The 18,245-nt window shown below is 41.5% G+C and overlaps 1 protein-coding gene across 1 annotated transcript in view; it reads left to right on the top strand.

The window, feature by feature from the left end:
• Window positions 1–18,245, top strand: part of SKAP2 (src kinase associated phosphoprotein 2) — a 324,646-nt gene that overhangs the window by 157,776 nt on the left and 148,625 nt on the right. Inside the window, exon 5 of the mRNA XM_088479429.1 lies at window positions 17,503–17,577. Coding sequence (XP_088335555.1) covers window positions 17,503–17,577 — 75 coding nt within the window. The remainder of the gene's footprint in view (window positions 1–17,502; window positions 17,578–18,245) is intronic.

Consider the following 18,245-nt stretch of genomic DNA (forward strand, 5'->3'; position numbering starts at 1 on the left):
CCAGACCGTTTTTTTTTGGTCGTGACGTATTTATACATGCGTCCTTATTTTTCGGCCGCATCATTGATTGTGCGTTCCTATGATCCCTCCTTAATTTGAGCGGGAAAATAAACACTATTTATGGTTTTGGCCGTCTCGAGTCTAGGTGGCGGGTGTTGGTTGTTGGAGGTTACGTTGGTCGGAGTGGATTGTTGGCGGGAATTGTATTTGGCGGTGTTTGGCGTTTTTTTCTGTGCGTTTTTTTGGAGTTTATCTTTCCGTTCGCATTTTTTGGTGTGGTTCTTTTATTTGTCGTGTATTTTTTTGGTAAGTTTTTTGCCGTCTTCCTTTTGTTCAATTTGGCTATCCTTCTTTTTTTTTTATTTTGTTCTCTAATTATTTCACAATTATCCTTTGGTAGGTTTCTTTTGGCTCTGCCCCAACGACCTTTTTGTCCGGTGACTTATATATCCTGTATTGGTAAGTTTGGATTTTCACTTGTTTATTTAATGTTCATGTCATTTTTTTCGCAACTTTTGTTCACCTTACAGTTTTTACCTTTGGTTTTGTGTTTCCTAAATGTCTGAACAAATTAGCGCATTTTTGTCTACTTCTTTTCTGTATTGTAATTGCGAACTAATTAGCGCATTTTTGTCTGCTTCTTTTCTGTATTGTAATTGCGAACTAATTAGCGCATTTTTGTCTGCTTCTTTTCTGTATTGTAATTGCGAACTAATTAGCGCATTTTTGTCTGCTTCTTTTCTGTATTGTAATTGCGAACTAATTAGCGCATTTTTGTCTGCTTCTTTTCTATGTTGTAATTGCGAACTAATTAGCGCATTTTTGTCTGCTTCTTTTCTGCATTGTAATTGCAAACTAATTAGCGCATTTTTGTCTGCTTCTTTTCTGTAGTTAAATTGGTTGAGATTTACCGTTAGCAATCTTGTTTGTTTTTTGGGTCCCAAATTGTGGAAGTCTGCACACTGTCATTTTGCTCTTTGGAGAAATGTGTGTTTATCCCCTTTTATGTTTTGTCTTTTACCAAATTTTGAATCCTAAATGGCCACCCAAAATTTTTTCATTGTTCGGGTATTTTGTTTTTTAGGCTTGGTAAATCATGACAATACCCCGGCATGTAAGCATCATTGGATTGTATCGTAAAGATAAGTATTTTTGCTTTTTTGGGGGGGCAAACAAACCTTACATTCAATTCTTGCCATTTCAGGTTGATCTTGGTCGGATTGTTGTGGCCATGCTCCCGGAAGCCGACCAACCTCAATCTCGTCCCAGGTGTAGGCATCGTAGGTGTGCAAGGCCCCAGATATATCGAACACGTGTCACCCTTTTTGGAATGCCCGATGATGAGGTGTTAAGACGCTACCGTCTTCCGCCCCAAATCATCATAGACACTCTCTCATTAATAGAGAGTGATCTTGAGCGGCAAATTGACAGTCCTACAGCAATACCACCACTTACGCAAATTTATGGCGGTGTTACATTTCTGTGCCTCAGGATCCTTTCAAACCACGGTGGGAATAGTTGCGGGAATCTCCCAATCCTCCTTTTCAAGGATCCTGAGGGCAGTGATGGAGGCCCTTTTCAAGCACCTCCATCATTTTATTAAAATGCCTTTGGATATGGGTGCCCTTAGTGTGGCCAAGGCAAACTTTTACCAAATAGCTGGCTTCCCACACATCATAGGGGTTGTGGATGGTACTCACATACCACTTCAGCCTCCAGCATGGCTGGAGGCCATTTTTAGGAACCGCAAACACTATCACTCACTGAATGTAATGGTGGTATGTGATGCCTCCCTCCAGATCCTGTCCCTGAATGCAAAATTACCCGGGAGTGCACATGACTCATTCGTCATCCGGCAATCAGGGATATGGCAAAAATTAGACAACCTACAAGCTGGTGATGCGTGGCTTCTGGGTAAGTGGAGACCTTTAGTACATAACAATGTTAAGCTTGATACACAGTGTTCCTGATGTTGTCACTTCTTTTTCACAGGAGACAGTGGCTACCCTTGCACGCCCTGGCTGCTCACTCCTTATTTGGCTCCCACACCAGGGCCACAAAGTAATTTTAATTCCACACTTACAGCCACCAGGCAAGTGGTGGAGCGCTGTATCGGCCTTTTAAAAGGCCGATTCAGATGCCTCCACTGCTCTGGTGGCGAGCTCATATATTTGCCGGATATGGTTTCGAAAATTGTGGTCCTGTGTGGGATATTTCACAACATCGCCATAAGGAGTGGTGTCCCAATGCAGCCAGAGGATGCCTTGCCTGAGGATGGCCCCCCCGAGGTTGGTCGGAGGTCAGTATGTGGGGGGGCCATACGTGATGATGTGGTGGCCAGATATTTTAGGTAATTATTTACACAAAAGAAGTTCTTTGACACAATGTGGTAAGGATTTTTGGAGACCATCAAATTAATTTGTTTATTATTTCCCATCTTGTGTTTTATTTCATAATCTTTTGGACTGAAACGATGACTACTTCCTGCTACCCAAAACAGACCTTCATGGGGACACATTGGATATATATTCTGGACCCAATATTGAAACGCAACATTTGTGGAATCATGTTGGCATGCTCAACCAGTTCTTGATTTATCTTTATTTTTTTCTTATGGTGTTTGATGGTTTTTACATTTTGTTATCACTGTGTGTATTGTTTGTGAGCCAACACTTTGGTTTTTTGTTTATGTGGTGAATAAATTTTTTGCTTTTGTAATTCCAAAAATTTTCTTGAACATTACAAGCAAGTGTAACCAGGTTCACCCACGTTAAATTTGCTTAAGGGTTAATCCTGTAATGTCACAATTTGCACATTATTTAACTATGCTTTCTGGGTCCAAACCAACACCAAAAGGTATTATGTAGAATCAGTATGCTTTGGAATCTCGGCCTAAGCAGGTTTCCCCCAAAATTGGAACATGTAAAATTTTCAAAGTGAAAAAAGGAAAACAAAAAAAATGCGCCAAACCGATTGTTAGTGTTAGCTGTTTCATGTGCCTGTTTTCTAAAAATCAACAACACACAATCTTAGTGACATTAGTTGCAAATACTTGCTGCAAGAGTCTACTTATGTAAGTGTAAACAATCTAAGATTTGGAGACAAGGAATGAGACTGAACTCAAAATGTAACTTTTTAATTATGAAAACTAATTTGCGTATAAAATAAAAAAATTAGGGACGCAGGATCCCTGCCATACGATCCAGGACCACCAGCAGGCCGATCACGTGGCCCAGCATCACTTGTATGCACCCGGCTAGGTCCGCCAAATGCCTCTGGTCCTCTGTGGGTTAGAAAATTGTGGGGCTTACTACAATGAATCCATAATTTAAGAATGTCCAAAAAAACACAAGCAAAAGAGAGTTATCAAAAAATGACAATAGTGTGACCAAAAGCACATTTTTAACAAAACCCAGAAGCCCCAAAAAATGGACAAACAAAAAACCATAAAAAAAAACAAACTAACCAGACAGACAAGTTTGACTGTTTTGCCATATGGGATATGTGTATGGGGAAATCAGCAGTAAAATGTAAATACAAACAGATATATAACAAAACTTTTGGCAAACCAAAAAAAGGAAAAGGCACAGACAAAGGATTAGATCAACACATTTTAAAAAACAAAAAAGGATAAAAGGGAAACATACCGTTCTGAATGACGGCTGGCCCCGAAACAACTCCCTCGTCCTCCTCGGAGGTGGCCAAATTTCCCAAGGAGGTGGGAGGGGTGATGACCGATTCCAGTGATGGGGTGGTCAAGAGAGGGGTGGTTTGAGGGGAGGGGGAATTGGGATGGAGGGGAAGTAGCACAGAGGGATGGGCGACAGGGTCTGGGCAGGCTGGGGAGGAGGGGAAATTTTGGGTATTTTGGGGAGAGGAGGTTTGGCTGGGGGTTGGGGAGAGGGGACGAGAGCGCCATCTTTGACGGCGATGACGCCGTAGTCTTCGCTCTGCCCCTAAATGATGGAAAACAAATTGAGGTTAGTTTAGAACATCACCTTGTTAAACGCTAATTGTTGAACCCCAAAAAATGAAAACATGCACATGCAGATATGAGTACAAAGAATAAACAGGCCATACATGAAAACATGCACATGCAGATATGAGTACAAAGAATAAACATGCCATACATGAAAACATGCACATGCAGATATGAGTACAAAGAATAAACAGGCCATACATGAAAACATGCACATGCAGATATGAGTACAAAGAATAAACAGGCCATACATGAAAACATGCACATGCAGATATGAGTACAAAGAATAAACATGCCATACAAGAAAACATGCAGATATGAGTACAAAGAATAAACAGGCCATACATGAAAACATGCACATGCAGATATGAGTACAAAGAATAAACAGGCCATACATGAAAACATGCACATGCAGATATGAGTACAAAGAATAAACAGGCCATACAAGAAAACATGCACACGCAGTTAGGGCCACAAAGATAAACATGAAAACCAAAGTCAAATAAACTTACTTTCCGCTATCTGCATGCGAAAGCATGCCAGCAAGCGGGGCGTTCGCTGTTGAAGGTCGGACCACCTGCGCTCCAGCTGGCCGATCTGGCGGCGTGAGCCGAAGGAACGCAGGCGTCCACGTACCTCCGCATATGCAGAATGCTTTCACGATTGGTGATGGGGGGAGGCTGGCTGGTGATCCGCCTGTCCATCACCTCTATTAATACCAGGAGCTCGCGCTTGGTGAATGCAGAGGCTCTCATGATGGCAATGGTGTATTTTTAATAAAACAGTTTTAATAAAGACCAGAAAATAATTTTGATTGGCTAATGTATTTGGGTAATTAACAGAACCCATTCTATTGGTTAGTGTATGAGTCATGTGTTCGACAGGGCCAAAAATCTATTGAGAGTTACGATAGGCTTGATGCAGTGACATGCGTAAGCTAATTTAAATAAAGAAATGAACCCAGTACAATATGCGTGGGTAAAAACACAGAAAACAAATGGATAATTGGCTCAAACATGTATTTTGACAAATGAAAGCGAATGTTTAAGCCGTACGTATTCTGCGGGTAAACACAAACACGGACAAGAGTAAAGTTTATTGCATGTCAAAAAAACAAAAACAAGCAAACATGTGAAGAGCAATTAAGCTAATTGATATATTGATTGCCATGATACGATTGAGGGAGGTAGGCAGAATAAACGAGCAGGTAATCGGAATCTGACAGGCCCACTTCCGGTTTGTACTTGTGCGTGCGTTCCCTGCAGGCCACATTGGGGATGTACGCTTGCTATTTGGCTCGCTCGTTAGGTAGAGGAGGGGTCAGTAGTCTTTGGGGTGGATTTTTTGGTGCGTTCGAAATTACGTGCGAGCGCTTAAATTTACGTATTTCGGCACGTACGCCAAACGTACGTTCGGCCATTTGCGTCCGACTCTGAATCAGGCCCATAGATTGTAAGCTCCACTGGGGCAGGGATGGATGTGAATGGCCAAATATTCTCTGTAAAGCGATGCGGAATATGTCTGCGCTATATAAATAACTGGTAATAATAATAATATTAATACACTCCCATCACAGGTAGAAATTGGTCATGGGATTCAGCATGTTTTTTAAATGTCCTGTTAATGCCAGACTCAACATTAGACTGTTCTATGGTGACTGACTGGTCACACCCCAGGGACCAGCTAACTTATTATATGTGCAGCAGATCAGGCTGATCCATCAGAGGAGTGTGTGCTGAAACCTGAATGGAGGAGTGCAGCACATAATTACTGCAGCACGATCTCCCCTGTGAACCCGGAACAGCACATTGTTATTTATTTATTAACAGTTATTTATATAGCACACACACATTCTACAGAGAATATGTGGGTCATTCACATCAGTCTCTGCCCCAGTGGAGCTTATATTCCCGATCACCTGGACACATACACTAGGGTTCTTTTTTTTTTTTTGCCAATTAAACTGACAGTAAGTTTTTGGATTGTATGAGGAAACCGGAGCACCTGGAGGAAACCTATTCAAACAAGGGAGAACATACAAAATCCACACAGATATGGCCTTGGTGGAAATCGAACCCAAGACCTCAGTGCTGTGAGGCAGTAATGTTAACTACTACGCCATCCCCTGCTAACCCCTGTTGCAGCACATTCGCCCCTCTAAGCCCTGTAACAGCACATTCTCTCACATTATCCACCCTAACCCCTGTTACATCTCTTTCTCCCCTCTGACCTCTGTAACAGTACATTCTTATAGCAATAGTTTATCCCATCTATCCCCTGTAACAGCATATTATTCCCTTTTACCCCTGTTACCTGTTATAACTCCACCCTCCCAATGCAGTATTCTACCCTCTCCCTATGTAGCAGCATGTTGTCCTAATTATCAGCTTATTCTCGCCTCTTACCCTTGTAACAGCTCATTCTCCCCAGTAATCCTTGTAACAGCACATTTTCCCCTCTAACCCCTGTAACAGCAAATTCTCCCCTCTAACCTCTGTAACAGCACATTCTCCCCTTTATCCCCTGTAACAGCAGATTCTCCCCTCTAATGCCTGCAACAGCACATTCTCCCCTCTAACCCCTGTAACAGCACATTATTCCCTTTATCCCCTGTAACAGCACATTCTCCCCTCTAACCCCTGTAACAGCACATTCTCCCCTCTAACACCTGTAACAGCACATTCTCCCCTCTAATGCCTGTAACAGCACATTCTCACATCTAACCCCTGTAGTAGCACAGTCTCACCTCTAACCCCTGCAACAGCACATTCTACCCTCTAATGCCTGCAACAGCACATTCTTCCCTCTAACACCTGTAACAGCATATTCTCCCCTCTAACCCTTGTAACAGCACATTCTCCCCTGTAAACCGCTGTAACAGCACATTCTCCCCTCTAATGCCTGCAACAGAACATTCTCCTCTTGAACAGTAGATTCTCTTCTCTAATCCCTGGATCAGCATACCCTGTAATGGATTGGATACAGGATGCCGGCGGTCAGGATTCCGGCAGTCAGAATTCCGATGCCAGCATTCTCACAGGGTTAGGATACCAACACCTTTCAGTAAGTATCCTAACCCTACCCCTAACCCTCTCTCCCCCACAGCCTAAACCTAACCCTTCCCCCTCCGCAGCCTAATCCTAACCCTCCTCCTAATGCCTAACCTCTAACCCTAATACTTAACGTTGGAATGCTGGTGGTTGGGATGCTAGCACCAGTATTCTGAGTGGTGTCGGGATCCCGGCGCCAGCATTCTGAGTGCCGGCATCTCGACCACCGGGATATAAACTACATCCCCTTGTAACAGCCAGTGGTGCAAGTACAGTAGTTTCAATGATAATAGTGGTACTATGTGCGCATGTACATAAAAAATGGGCATAACCTCACATCAGTTGGGGCATGGCCACTTAAAATGGGGCGTGTCATGTGGCATGACCTCAGTGCATCATCCTGGAGTCATGCCAAGTGCCAGAGTTGCTTGACTGCCCCTGGTCACCATACCGACCCGTACCACCTTACTTTAGGGATGGCCATTGGTGAGTTAATCATCAATGCTATAGATGCTACCATTGGTGACTAACCTCGATGGTATGAACCAACGATAGAGGAGCCATCGATGGTTTCACCCACCGATGGTCATCCCAGCTCTATAACTCACTGGGCAGCAGGCCAATCAGTTGTGGGTGGGTCTTCGTGGATCACTTTGGGCACAAAGCTATGCTCCGTGTCCCTGCGCCAGGTAGAAAATACTAAAAAACAATTGCTGGGCTCTCTGCCATCAATAGTGGAGAACCATTGGATCTCCGCCATTGATGGCAAAACCATCATCCATCGGTGGTTAATCATCAATGGTTGTTAGCCATCAATGGTTATCTCGATCTTACTTGCACCACTTGTTACAGCACTTTCTGCGCTCTAAACCCTGTCAGCCATCTCATCCTTAACCTCTATAGCAGCACATTCTGCCCTCTAACCTCTGTAGCAGCACATTCTGCCGTCTGTCTAACCCTTGTAACAGCACATTCTTCTCTCTCCCCCTAAAAGCTGTAGATTCTCCCCTCTAACCCCTGTAACAACACATTCTTTTCTCTAACCCCTAACAATACATTATTCCCTTTGACCCCTGTAACAGTAGATTCTCTCCCCTAACTCTTGTAACATCACATTCTCCTCTCGCCCCTGTAGCAGCACCTTATGTTGATGACGGGACTCCCAGGACTGGAACAGTTTACTTTTCAGGCCACTCAGATTAGAGATAACATTGCACATTACATAACTTCACTGCAAAATACTAGTGTATTGTGATCTCTAAGGCTAAAAAAGACTTTACATGACAATTGTTTCTGTTAGTTTCTATCTTATGTAACTAGTGTTTTGCATTCTAGATCATGGGTACTGTATATTTAATTACACTGGTGATATCTCTAGTACTAAAATGAATTGTACACTTGTAAATTGAACACTTTCATTTATACACTGTTCTTAACACACTGTATTAAATAGACCAGTGATGGACAAGAGTGATGGGCCACTAGCGACCCTCTGAGCCTTCACTTGTGCCCCCAAATTCCATCCTGCTTTATGTGCTTTGAGCTTCACCCATGGCTGAAGCTCTGCAAGTCATAAAGCAGAGAATTTAACCCCCTGACTTCTGCATCATGTGACCACCTCCTAAAGCCGGAAGATCATGCAGCACATCTGCACCTGCCCATAATTCCTACTTAAATAATCATTACAGCACAAGGTAAAATTAGTATACATCCAGTGTTAATTAGCAATTAGATTAGCAGTGAGCAGGCGCTGGTACTCCCACTGAAAAACGTGTGTGCCTGAGTGGCATGTGGGGGGATATATCAATAATAAATAAATAAATCTCCAAGGCTTAGTACATCTACCCCCTTGAGAGTTATACCTTACAAAGTGCAGTGGTAAATATTTATTGAGATATATAAGAATATATTGTCCTGTACAGGCTGAATGACTAAAATACATTTTTAAACAAAATTTGAACTTCTTAATATAATGTAAACTATGATTTGCTTACTCTTACAAACATATATAAAAAACATATAAAAACAAATAACACAACATAAATGTTTTTGCAAAATACAATTACATTCTACATTTTAATAAATAACACATTCAGTTAGATCTATCTACACTATACTATTGCGGCAGCACAGACTCAATAAAATATGTTCAACTTTGCACAAATTTCCCAAAATATTCTATGTATGCAATTAAAAAAATATATATATTCTGCTGTGTACTCAACTTGTAATTTATGGAACTTAATCCATGTTATGACAGCGTGATCCCCGCAGACTGTTCTGTGCACACGGGTCCTACACAAACTTATGGAGTTATATTAAGAAACATCTGTACTATTTAATGCTCTGTCAAGCCATGACAATTTCTGCAACACTGGCAGAAATCACGATTTCACATGCTCAGATGTGTGTGATTAAGAACATTAAAAAAGCAAAAGAGATTCTCAGTGCTTTTGTACACACAAACACACACAAACTTATGCGCAAATACAGACACACACATATATTTATATATGTTTGTGTGTGTAGACAGTAATTACTGCACTAAATGTGATATTTAGAGAGAAAGAAATTATCGATTTATGATAATGTCATCCAATGTGCAGACACATGACATTTGGATTTAATGTGTATGTGTTGGACAATTTTGACACACAATGCTCAGCTGAATTAATAAACTTTTTATGTGCGAATAGACATTAGCAAAGTTATTTATTTAAGATGTAATAACAATGCCTGCTGCATATTGATATACCATTGAATTATCATCGCTGCCTATAGGTATGAGATGTTATGTTTGTGCTGTTTAATCAATGTTGCTAAATTTACCAAACAAAAATGCATGTCTCTAATCCTATAGTTTTAACTTTTCTTGATTTCAAATAATAGTTGAATTATTCGTTTTTGAAAGTTTTAGACCACAATGTTCTTGGAAGAGTGGGTAAAGTGTAACTTCTCTTGTTATCTAGCTTTCATTATGAAATGTATTATTTAAGATGCATTGTAACTAGTAGGGGTGTTGCTAGCTCTAGGCGCCTCCAACCCACTCACCCACAATGAAGTGGCTCCCATCTTCAGCTGGGCTGGATATTCTAGCCAAGTTCCACATTCCCAGTCTATAACAGATAGGACTGTAACGAGGTGTGTGAGAACGGTGCTTTTACCCAGGACGTAAGGCCAAGGGGGTAACGCGGTCACTGAAGACACCCTGGAATGGCAGCCTCCCAGCCTTTTGCACATTGCAGGTTGCCTGGAGGGGCATTCTGTTACATAGAAAGTTCCTTAGGAAGTCAATTAAAAGGATCCAGTGCAAGATCTAAAAATATCACATATATATTATACCGTAAATGTATAATAATTTACAATATGTCCAGAATGGTTAATCAGTCTGTAATATGAGAGAGTGCAAAAAGGTGACGTTTCATGTTTATTTTTATTCAAAGGTGTCATAGAACCCAACCTATGCTGGATACATACTATATGATGTGTACCCAGCCGATGGAATGACGCAATGCAACAATATCGCGCCAGCCGACCAGTGTGCGACTGCGCAATATAAATCGTTCCATGCTGCATGTAGCAGCATGGCATTGTTCACCACATGGGATGAACGATTGCCATGCCCGCCCCAAAGGGTGTACACACTATACACTCCGCATGATATATATTGTTCCGATCCACATCAAAACAATATATTGTAGTATATATCATGTGTACCCAGCTTTAGACTTACTTTCTAACATTTTCCCTTTGCGCATTGGACAGTGGGCCTGATTCAGACCTGCTCGCGAGCGCTATGCGCTCGCAAGCGGGTCGATGGTGGCCCAGTGCGCATACGCACGATGGAGCCGGCTCCATCATGCGCATGCGCGAGACCCGGATAGCGTCGGGCAAGCCGTCGCTCCGGGTCTCGTACCAAAGGGGGCGTGCTGTCGATTTTGAGTAACAGCACGCCCCCTTTGGTGGGCGGGCCGGGTGTGTGGCTGCCCACACGGAGGCGGCTCCATGGGAACGCCCATGGGAACGCCTACTGTCTGGGGCCGGCCCCACTGACATCACAAGTGATGTCAGTGGGAGTGTTTTCGGCTCTGTTAGAGCCAAAAGCACTCTAGGGCTTGCGGCAACGAGACCCTACTACAAGGGTCTCCATCGCAAGCCCGATGGTCGCGATGGTCTTGACCATCGCGACCATCTTCCTGGCCGCTCGCTATAGCTGTGGGTGGTCACCCACAGCTATGCAAGCGGCCAGGAGGCCGCTCTAAAAAAAAACAGAAGGCCGACCCTGATTCAGAGCGAGCGCTCTGTCAGAGCATCCGGCTCTGAATCAGGCCCAGTATCCAAACAAGATCATATCCAGATGGGGGCTCGTACGCATTACATTGTTTAGCACTCCTGAAGTTCTGAGTTTATGTACAACCTTGTCCCCGTCCCTACTTGTTCCTCCTAACCAGACATGTTAATCCCAGCCTCAACTTGTCTGCTCTGGGACAGTCTTCTGTCTAGTGCAGGGATAGCCAGCAGTGGGCTGAATCTCCAGGCCAGTCCGGTTTTGGGAAATTTTCCCTTCTGACACTAACATAAATGTATTGAAGTGTATCACATTATGGAATTAAACTGATATATTTGGAAATTCTCAGCAGTGGTCAGAGGAGAATGCTATGTCATGTCACATAAACACATTTACAAGTTTTTTTTAAATTTAATTACAACTGAAAAACCGTGACTTTTGCTTAATGTTTTGGATCATTGGCCTACTTGGGTATAAATATTCTCTATGTCCCTTGCAGACATGAGCAAAGCTTCCTCCTGGGTTTGTACACAGATCACGCAGGTATTTAGTGCCACCAGTATGCTTGATGCACCTATGCATGTTAGTTTAAAATGTATATTTTAAATATTAAAAACTGTATGGGACACAAAGCAGATACTGAGTCACGTGTGAAGTGGCTGTGGGTGAAGGCAGCACCAGTAGCCAGATTTACTATCTCATGCTAATGCCAGTATCCGTTCAGCTAATACTGGGGTTCATGCATGTGCGAATGGAAACCAGTGCCGCCCATTGAATTTACACCTGCCACCAAACAGTCATCATTGGTATCTGCACTTGCACCAGCCCCATGCAAATCAGGGTGGTTACATGCGATCACATTATCACCGCCCAGTTTCCCCCTGAAATGCCCTATTTCACAGAAATTCAGATCTGACCAAGATCCATCTAACTCAGAATAGAATGGACATAGGCAGAAATGCATATATTGGCTTCTGTGCATGCACTGCATACAGAGACTCACCTTTGTGTCTCTGTGCTAGCGGATCTGTCCTCAGGCACATAGGCCCTCATTCAGAGCCACTCGCTATTTGCGGTCGTTCGTTCTAAAACAAGGGGTGGCTATTCAAATGAACCGTTCGCTAATTGCGGTCTGTTCACGCCTCTAAGTCTGAACGAGCGAGCAAAACTTGCGGTTGTAATTTTGAAAAATACGCCCCCTTGCCGCTCGCACCATACGTCATGTCCGCTATTTATTAGATTAATCGAGTACATCGAACAGCGTATCAACTGCTCGCTATTCTTGTGGCTGGTTTTTTCAACCGCTATTTTGCGAGCAGTTCGGAGTAAAAAAAAAACAAGTGACGTGGTCATTAACGCTGCTGTATTAATTATGCACTCCCTTAAAACGCCCGTTTTGACCTTTAAGCACGCCTGCGTTCGAATTCCACACCCCCGTTTTCAAGCACCTTCCCTTGTTACCACCCACATACGCCTCCTTCTGTCACTCAAAATAGCAGGCATTCGCTATATAGCGAACAAACGATTTTCGGCCGCACTGACTTTTTCGCCATGCGTATTAAAATCCGTACGCATGCGCAGATGTGCGAACATCGGTCAGAACGAACGAGCGGCCGCTTACGAGCGGCTCTGAATCAGGGCCATAATGCACTAGAAAGGAGTTTTTCTTTTCTTTATTTTTCCCTACTACAATACACTCATTGTGGAGTTATGGAGGAGACTAAGGGGAACACGATCTGGGCAATGTCCATTATTGAACAACGTGAAGGGGATCCATATCATGTGGTGCGTTAAAGTCACCTTTAAATGAATGTTTGGAAAGTCCCTGTTGCATAAGGTGTTGCTGTGGAAGGAGCATGCTGTAGATTACAGTTGTTCTACAAGTTTGGTCCTCTTTGCTTTTGGTGTAAATGCATCTGCATAGGGACTAGTAAACTGCATGCAGGTGGGGGGTTACCTCATTACAGATACTACACTAGTAAGTAATTTTCGTGTATTATTATTCTCTTATACAGTATACACTGCAGAATAACTGGAGATAAAGTTGAAAAAGAAAGCTTTTTATATATTACTGATAGCGCCAAATACTTACTTTTATATTAGTGGATTGAGTGTACCTTCTTACGCTGGTATAAGCTGTAATCAGGTGTGCTGAAGAAAGGTACATTTGTTTGTTCTTTCTCCTAGATTTGTCAATATCTTGTTTCATTAATTTTACCCTGATTCTTGATAAATGTTCCCATCCCTCATGCAGAGAAGTTTTCCCATAGCAGTATGTTTCAGCTACCATTTTTCATGGTAGGGATAGTGTTCTTGGGATAATGTGCAGTGTTTGGTGCACATCAAACATACACTAGACCTCTGACAGGTGTAAATAAATAAATAAAATAATAATAATTATTTAATCAATTAATTAAGAATAATCTTATTTTGTTTACTTTTTATTTGATATTACAGAGTATTTTGTGTTGATCATCAGTAAGGACTTCTGGAAAAAAATCTATTTTGATTCCATAAGTTAAGAAAATAAAGTGTATGTAGGGTGTTAATACTGTTTATAGTCACTGTAGTTGAATTGCCCTCTTCTAATAAACATTTTGCTTTGTCTACCTCAAACTTCTTTTAATATGATTTTTAAATTAGGAGTAAGCATCACTTTAAGGGGGTATAGTCATTTAAAAAAATATTTGCAGGATATACCCCAAAACCACCACTTTTCAGGGGGTACCCACAAATCTTATGCATCCCTGGGATATATCTAGGGAGGATGACAGCAGATATAGGAGATATATCCTTTGGTCCTCCATTTTCTGCAGCATAAGCAGCCCCCATAGAAACAAATTTACCAGGCTTTGCCCCGGTAGGTAATTTCAGGTTGAGCTAACTTGTAGCCTATAAGCAACATTCCATACAATTTACGGGGACAGAAATCCAAAGGATCCCTACACAACAATGGCTGCTCGCATATGCATGGTCTAATGATAGCTTGCCCATCCCGAACCCTTCACTTCACTTCTAACGGAATGTAGTTAATTTGCCGGCGTTCAGGATACCGGCCGATGAAATCCTGATCCCTGAATCCCGAACCATGTCTAAAGACCGCCGCCACAATCTAGACTGGATATGAGATGCCGGCGTCTAAATACCGACAGCCGGCATCCCGAACGATGGTACAGCGGGTAAGTATCGTATTATGCTGCAAGGGGGTTATGTTTAGGCACGACAGGGGGATGCTAGAATTAAGCTCCGAGGGTAGGTTTGGTTTAGGCACCACGGAGGGAGGGGGGTAAGGCACCACCGGGGGGGTTAGGGGTAGGCACTAAGGGGGAAGGATTAGGTTTAGGCACTAAGGGGGGAGGGTTAGATTTAGGTACTAACGGAGAGTGTTAGGGTGCAGGAAGGGAGGGTTAGGGGGAGAAGGTATGCTGACGATCGGGATGCCCTGTCTTTGTCGTATCACACCCGTTTTACCACATTGCAGGGATGGGTTCCCCTGTCCATGCTTGTTTTTTTTAATAAATACAGGTTGACTCTTCCGTATCCAAAATGCTTGGGACCAGGGGTATTTTAGATAGCGGAATTTTCCGTATTTTGGAATATTTGTATACCATAATGAAATATCTTGGGAATAGGACCCAAATATACACACAGAATGCATTTATGTGTTATATACACCTTATACGCATAGCCTGCAGGTCATTTTATAGTTATACAATATTTTCTATAATTTTGTGGCTCAAACAAAGTTTGTGTACAGAAATGAAATTCATTTATGCTTCATATACACCTTATGCACACAACCTAAAGGTAATTTTATACAATATGTTTAATATTTTGTGTCTTAGACAAAGTTTGTGCACATTGAACCATCAAAAATCAAAGGTTTCATTATCTGAGCTATGCCAAAAAAAATTCAGTATTTCGGAATATTTGGATATGGGAGACTCAACCTGTACCAGCGATCCTTAATTTCTTTTTGCCAAGATAAGCAGCGATAATAAATTGTAATTATCGGATCTAAAACCTCTTATTTAATAAATAGGCCACTTCAATGTGTTGATGACTGCTGTCATAATTCTAAATTCATAATGTAATGTCTAAATAGAGACAATAATAATGCACAGGAGTGAACTATTTAGTAGGTGAAGCCTAAAACACGTCTAGACAACATGATAGAAGCTGTACAGCATCTGGAAAGTTGCTGCTTGGGTAAGTATTTCTATTTGTGTATGTGTAATGTTGTGGAGTGTAAGACTGAGTCATATCAAAAAGAAAACAAGAAAAAAACTACTGACAGTTGTCACAGAAAGGGCATCTCTGCTGTTAACAGAGACAATGATATTGTATTCTTATCTTTTAAGCATTAAAGATACGTTTGTGTAGTGTTAAAAGCAGGAAATGTCACGGAGCGTCCGCTCTAACTTGACGTAAGTTCACTCACCGTGATATTCAAAATATCTGATAGACCCTTTACAGCAGACTCTTTCTTGGCACAGGTTATTGAGAAAGATGCATCTCCCAGATGCTCATTTTGTTGCTACTGTCTTGCGGACTGAAAAAATAGCTCTTGAATTGTATGACTTATTTTACTGCAGTAGCTTCTCGTAATAAGGCTAATTTAGATGATGAGTCCTCTAGACCTTGTTGGAACTCCCGTCTATTTTTTTCCCTCTTGCTGTCATTGTAAGATTACATTTTATTAAACATTTGCACAAAGTAAAGTACTATTTGTTACATCACAAGTTAAGCCATATGCTTTGGAGATAAAGTACCAGCACAGAAGGAATTCTACATGGGGTCTTGTCATGTTTATAATAAATTAGGATTTCTCCACTCTGTCAGCCTGTGTATAGAAAACAGTGAAATAATGTTACCATTTGCATGCCACATGCCAGTTTCCTAGAGCAGTGGTCGCCAACCTTAATTGGGGTGTGAACTACTCAAGAAAAATGAAACCTCCTGAAGAGCTTCTAACATTTTTGTAAAAAAAAAAAATCTGTCTAATAAACGAAAAATGAAAGATCATTTAATGAAAATGAAAAAAACAACAATGCATTTAATTAATACAGTGATCTTGTGTGGCACATTTCACTTTTAATTACCGGCTCCAAGGAGGTAAGTACACTAGAGGAGCAAAAGATATAGGCAGGGCTTCTGTGTGATTTTTCGGCAGGGCTGGGCAGGAGTCAATCACACCAAATGCAGTCGACTCCTGTGATGTCCAGATGGTGTCTGTCACATATTGTGTTGCCATATTGCAATCACCTGACGTGCATCCCCGTTGCTCCACCCAAGGCTTTGTCATAGGTCACTTCCTCCTAGTTGACTCAGCAGTACTGCAGCTTGGAGAGCTACCCAAATTACGGCCACGAGCTACCGGTAGCTCTCGAGCTACTGGTTGGAGGCTACTGTCCTAGAGTATAGGTGGTGTTCATAAAATTAACTTAAAGCTTAACAGTTTTCTATCTTCTGTTAATATTATTATATTTTTTATTCATTTGTAATAAATTTATTGCTTTTGCTTTCCCACTTTCTTTTGAGCTGTTTTACTATATGTTTATATCATCGGTGAATGTTGCTTTTGTTGCTCTGGGATACGACACAAACCTGCGGTCAGAATTAGAGTTTGGGTTTTGACTCGTTTATGTTTAGATCTGAAAATGTAATCTCATTGACTATCTATCTCTCACATGTTTTGGATAGCAAATGCATCAGATCCGATCTTGCGATAAGTTGCCGAAAGGAACCAAGTCAAAACCAAAGCACTCATCTCTAGTCAGGATGCAGTTATAGCCAATGCACAGATCCAGCTCTCTTCCATCCAAGTGCAGTAAAATTAAATTACACTCCTTAATGTCATAATGGGAATGTTGACATCCCCTCAATGTTGACTTCCTGAATGTTGACTTTTTGTACCACACGCGTTGTATAAATTTCCATAAAGGTGGCGTAGAGCTAGTTATCCAATGACATTATAGGAAGATTGAACACCCAGCTAAAGTGCAATGTGTTACACTGACAATTATTGGGAGCTCATTGTGGACCACTCACAGGCCACCTCCTACAAAATGTATTACATATGTTACATGAGTTTTATGTCAACCTACTGATCTGTTCATTGGATAATAAATGAATGCCCAATGTAATATTGTATTATAATACTATAAAACCTCTTCATTCTCTAGGGAACCTGTATCCACCAGTTGCTGCTCAGGACCTAGAGGTTTCAAAGGGAGGATATCTTGAAAAGCGCAGAAAAGGTAAGCAAGATATTTTGAATGGCTGAAAAAACCCAAATATACAATAATGAAATAAAGCTTGATAATGCAATATGTACAGTGTTGGTAAGTCATATATTATTAGATAGAACATGTAGAGTATCTTGTAATAAATGGAAAACTAAATGGTGATTAGGGTGCAATATTAGTAAAGGATGAGAGAGGGGAGAGGATCTTACTAGAATAATTAAACTGTTAGCTCCTTCTCCTTGAGGTAAGCAATTTTAATATGACCCATGTCAGGTGGCCATGTTTTGTTTTGTTATAATTGCTGTGCAGGTACTTTGTTAGTCACATCATGAATACGTCCATTTTCAGGTTTCAAATCTGTTTTCTCCAAGAGGTAGGAGACATTTACTAAAAGGTGATTTGTCCTAGTTTTTTGGTCTTTTTTTCCGCTGGTTTTGAAACAGATTGGTTAAAGGCAAAAATGCTATAAAACTGCCACAAAGCCACCAATATTCAAATCTCACACTAAGGGGTAAATTTACTAGGATTCGACATAGGTCGAGATGACCATCTCGGGTGATTTATTGTTTTTTTCCCCTACTTGCAAATTTACTAAAGCCAAAGTCGGGTCAGTTAGAGAGAGATTTCTCTCATCTCACTCGTAAAACTCGGGTGAGATAGCAATCTCGAATCTTATCACC

The sequence above is a fragment of the Taudactylus pleione genome, unplaced genomic scaffold (genome assembly GCF_031769625.1).
Source record: "Taudactylus pleione unplaced genomic scaffold, aTauple2 ptg000233l, whole genome shotgun sequence".
Classification (NCBI taxonomy): Eukaryota; Metazoa; Chordata; class Amphibia; order Anura; family Myobatrachidae; genus Taudactylus; species Taudactylus pleione.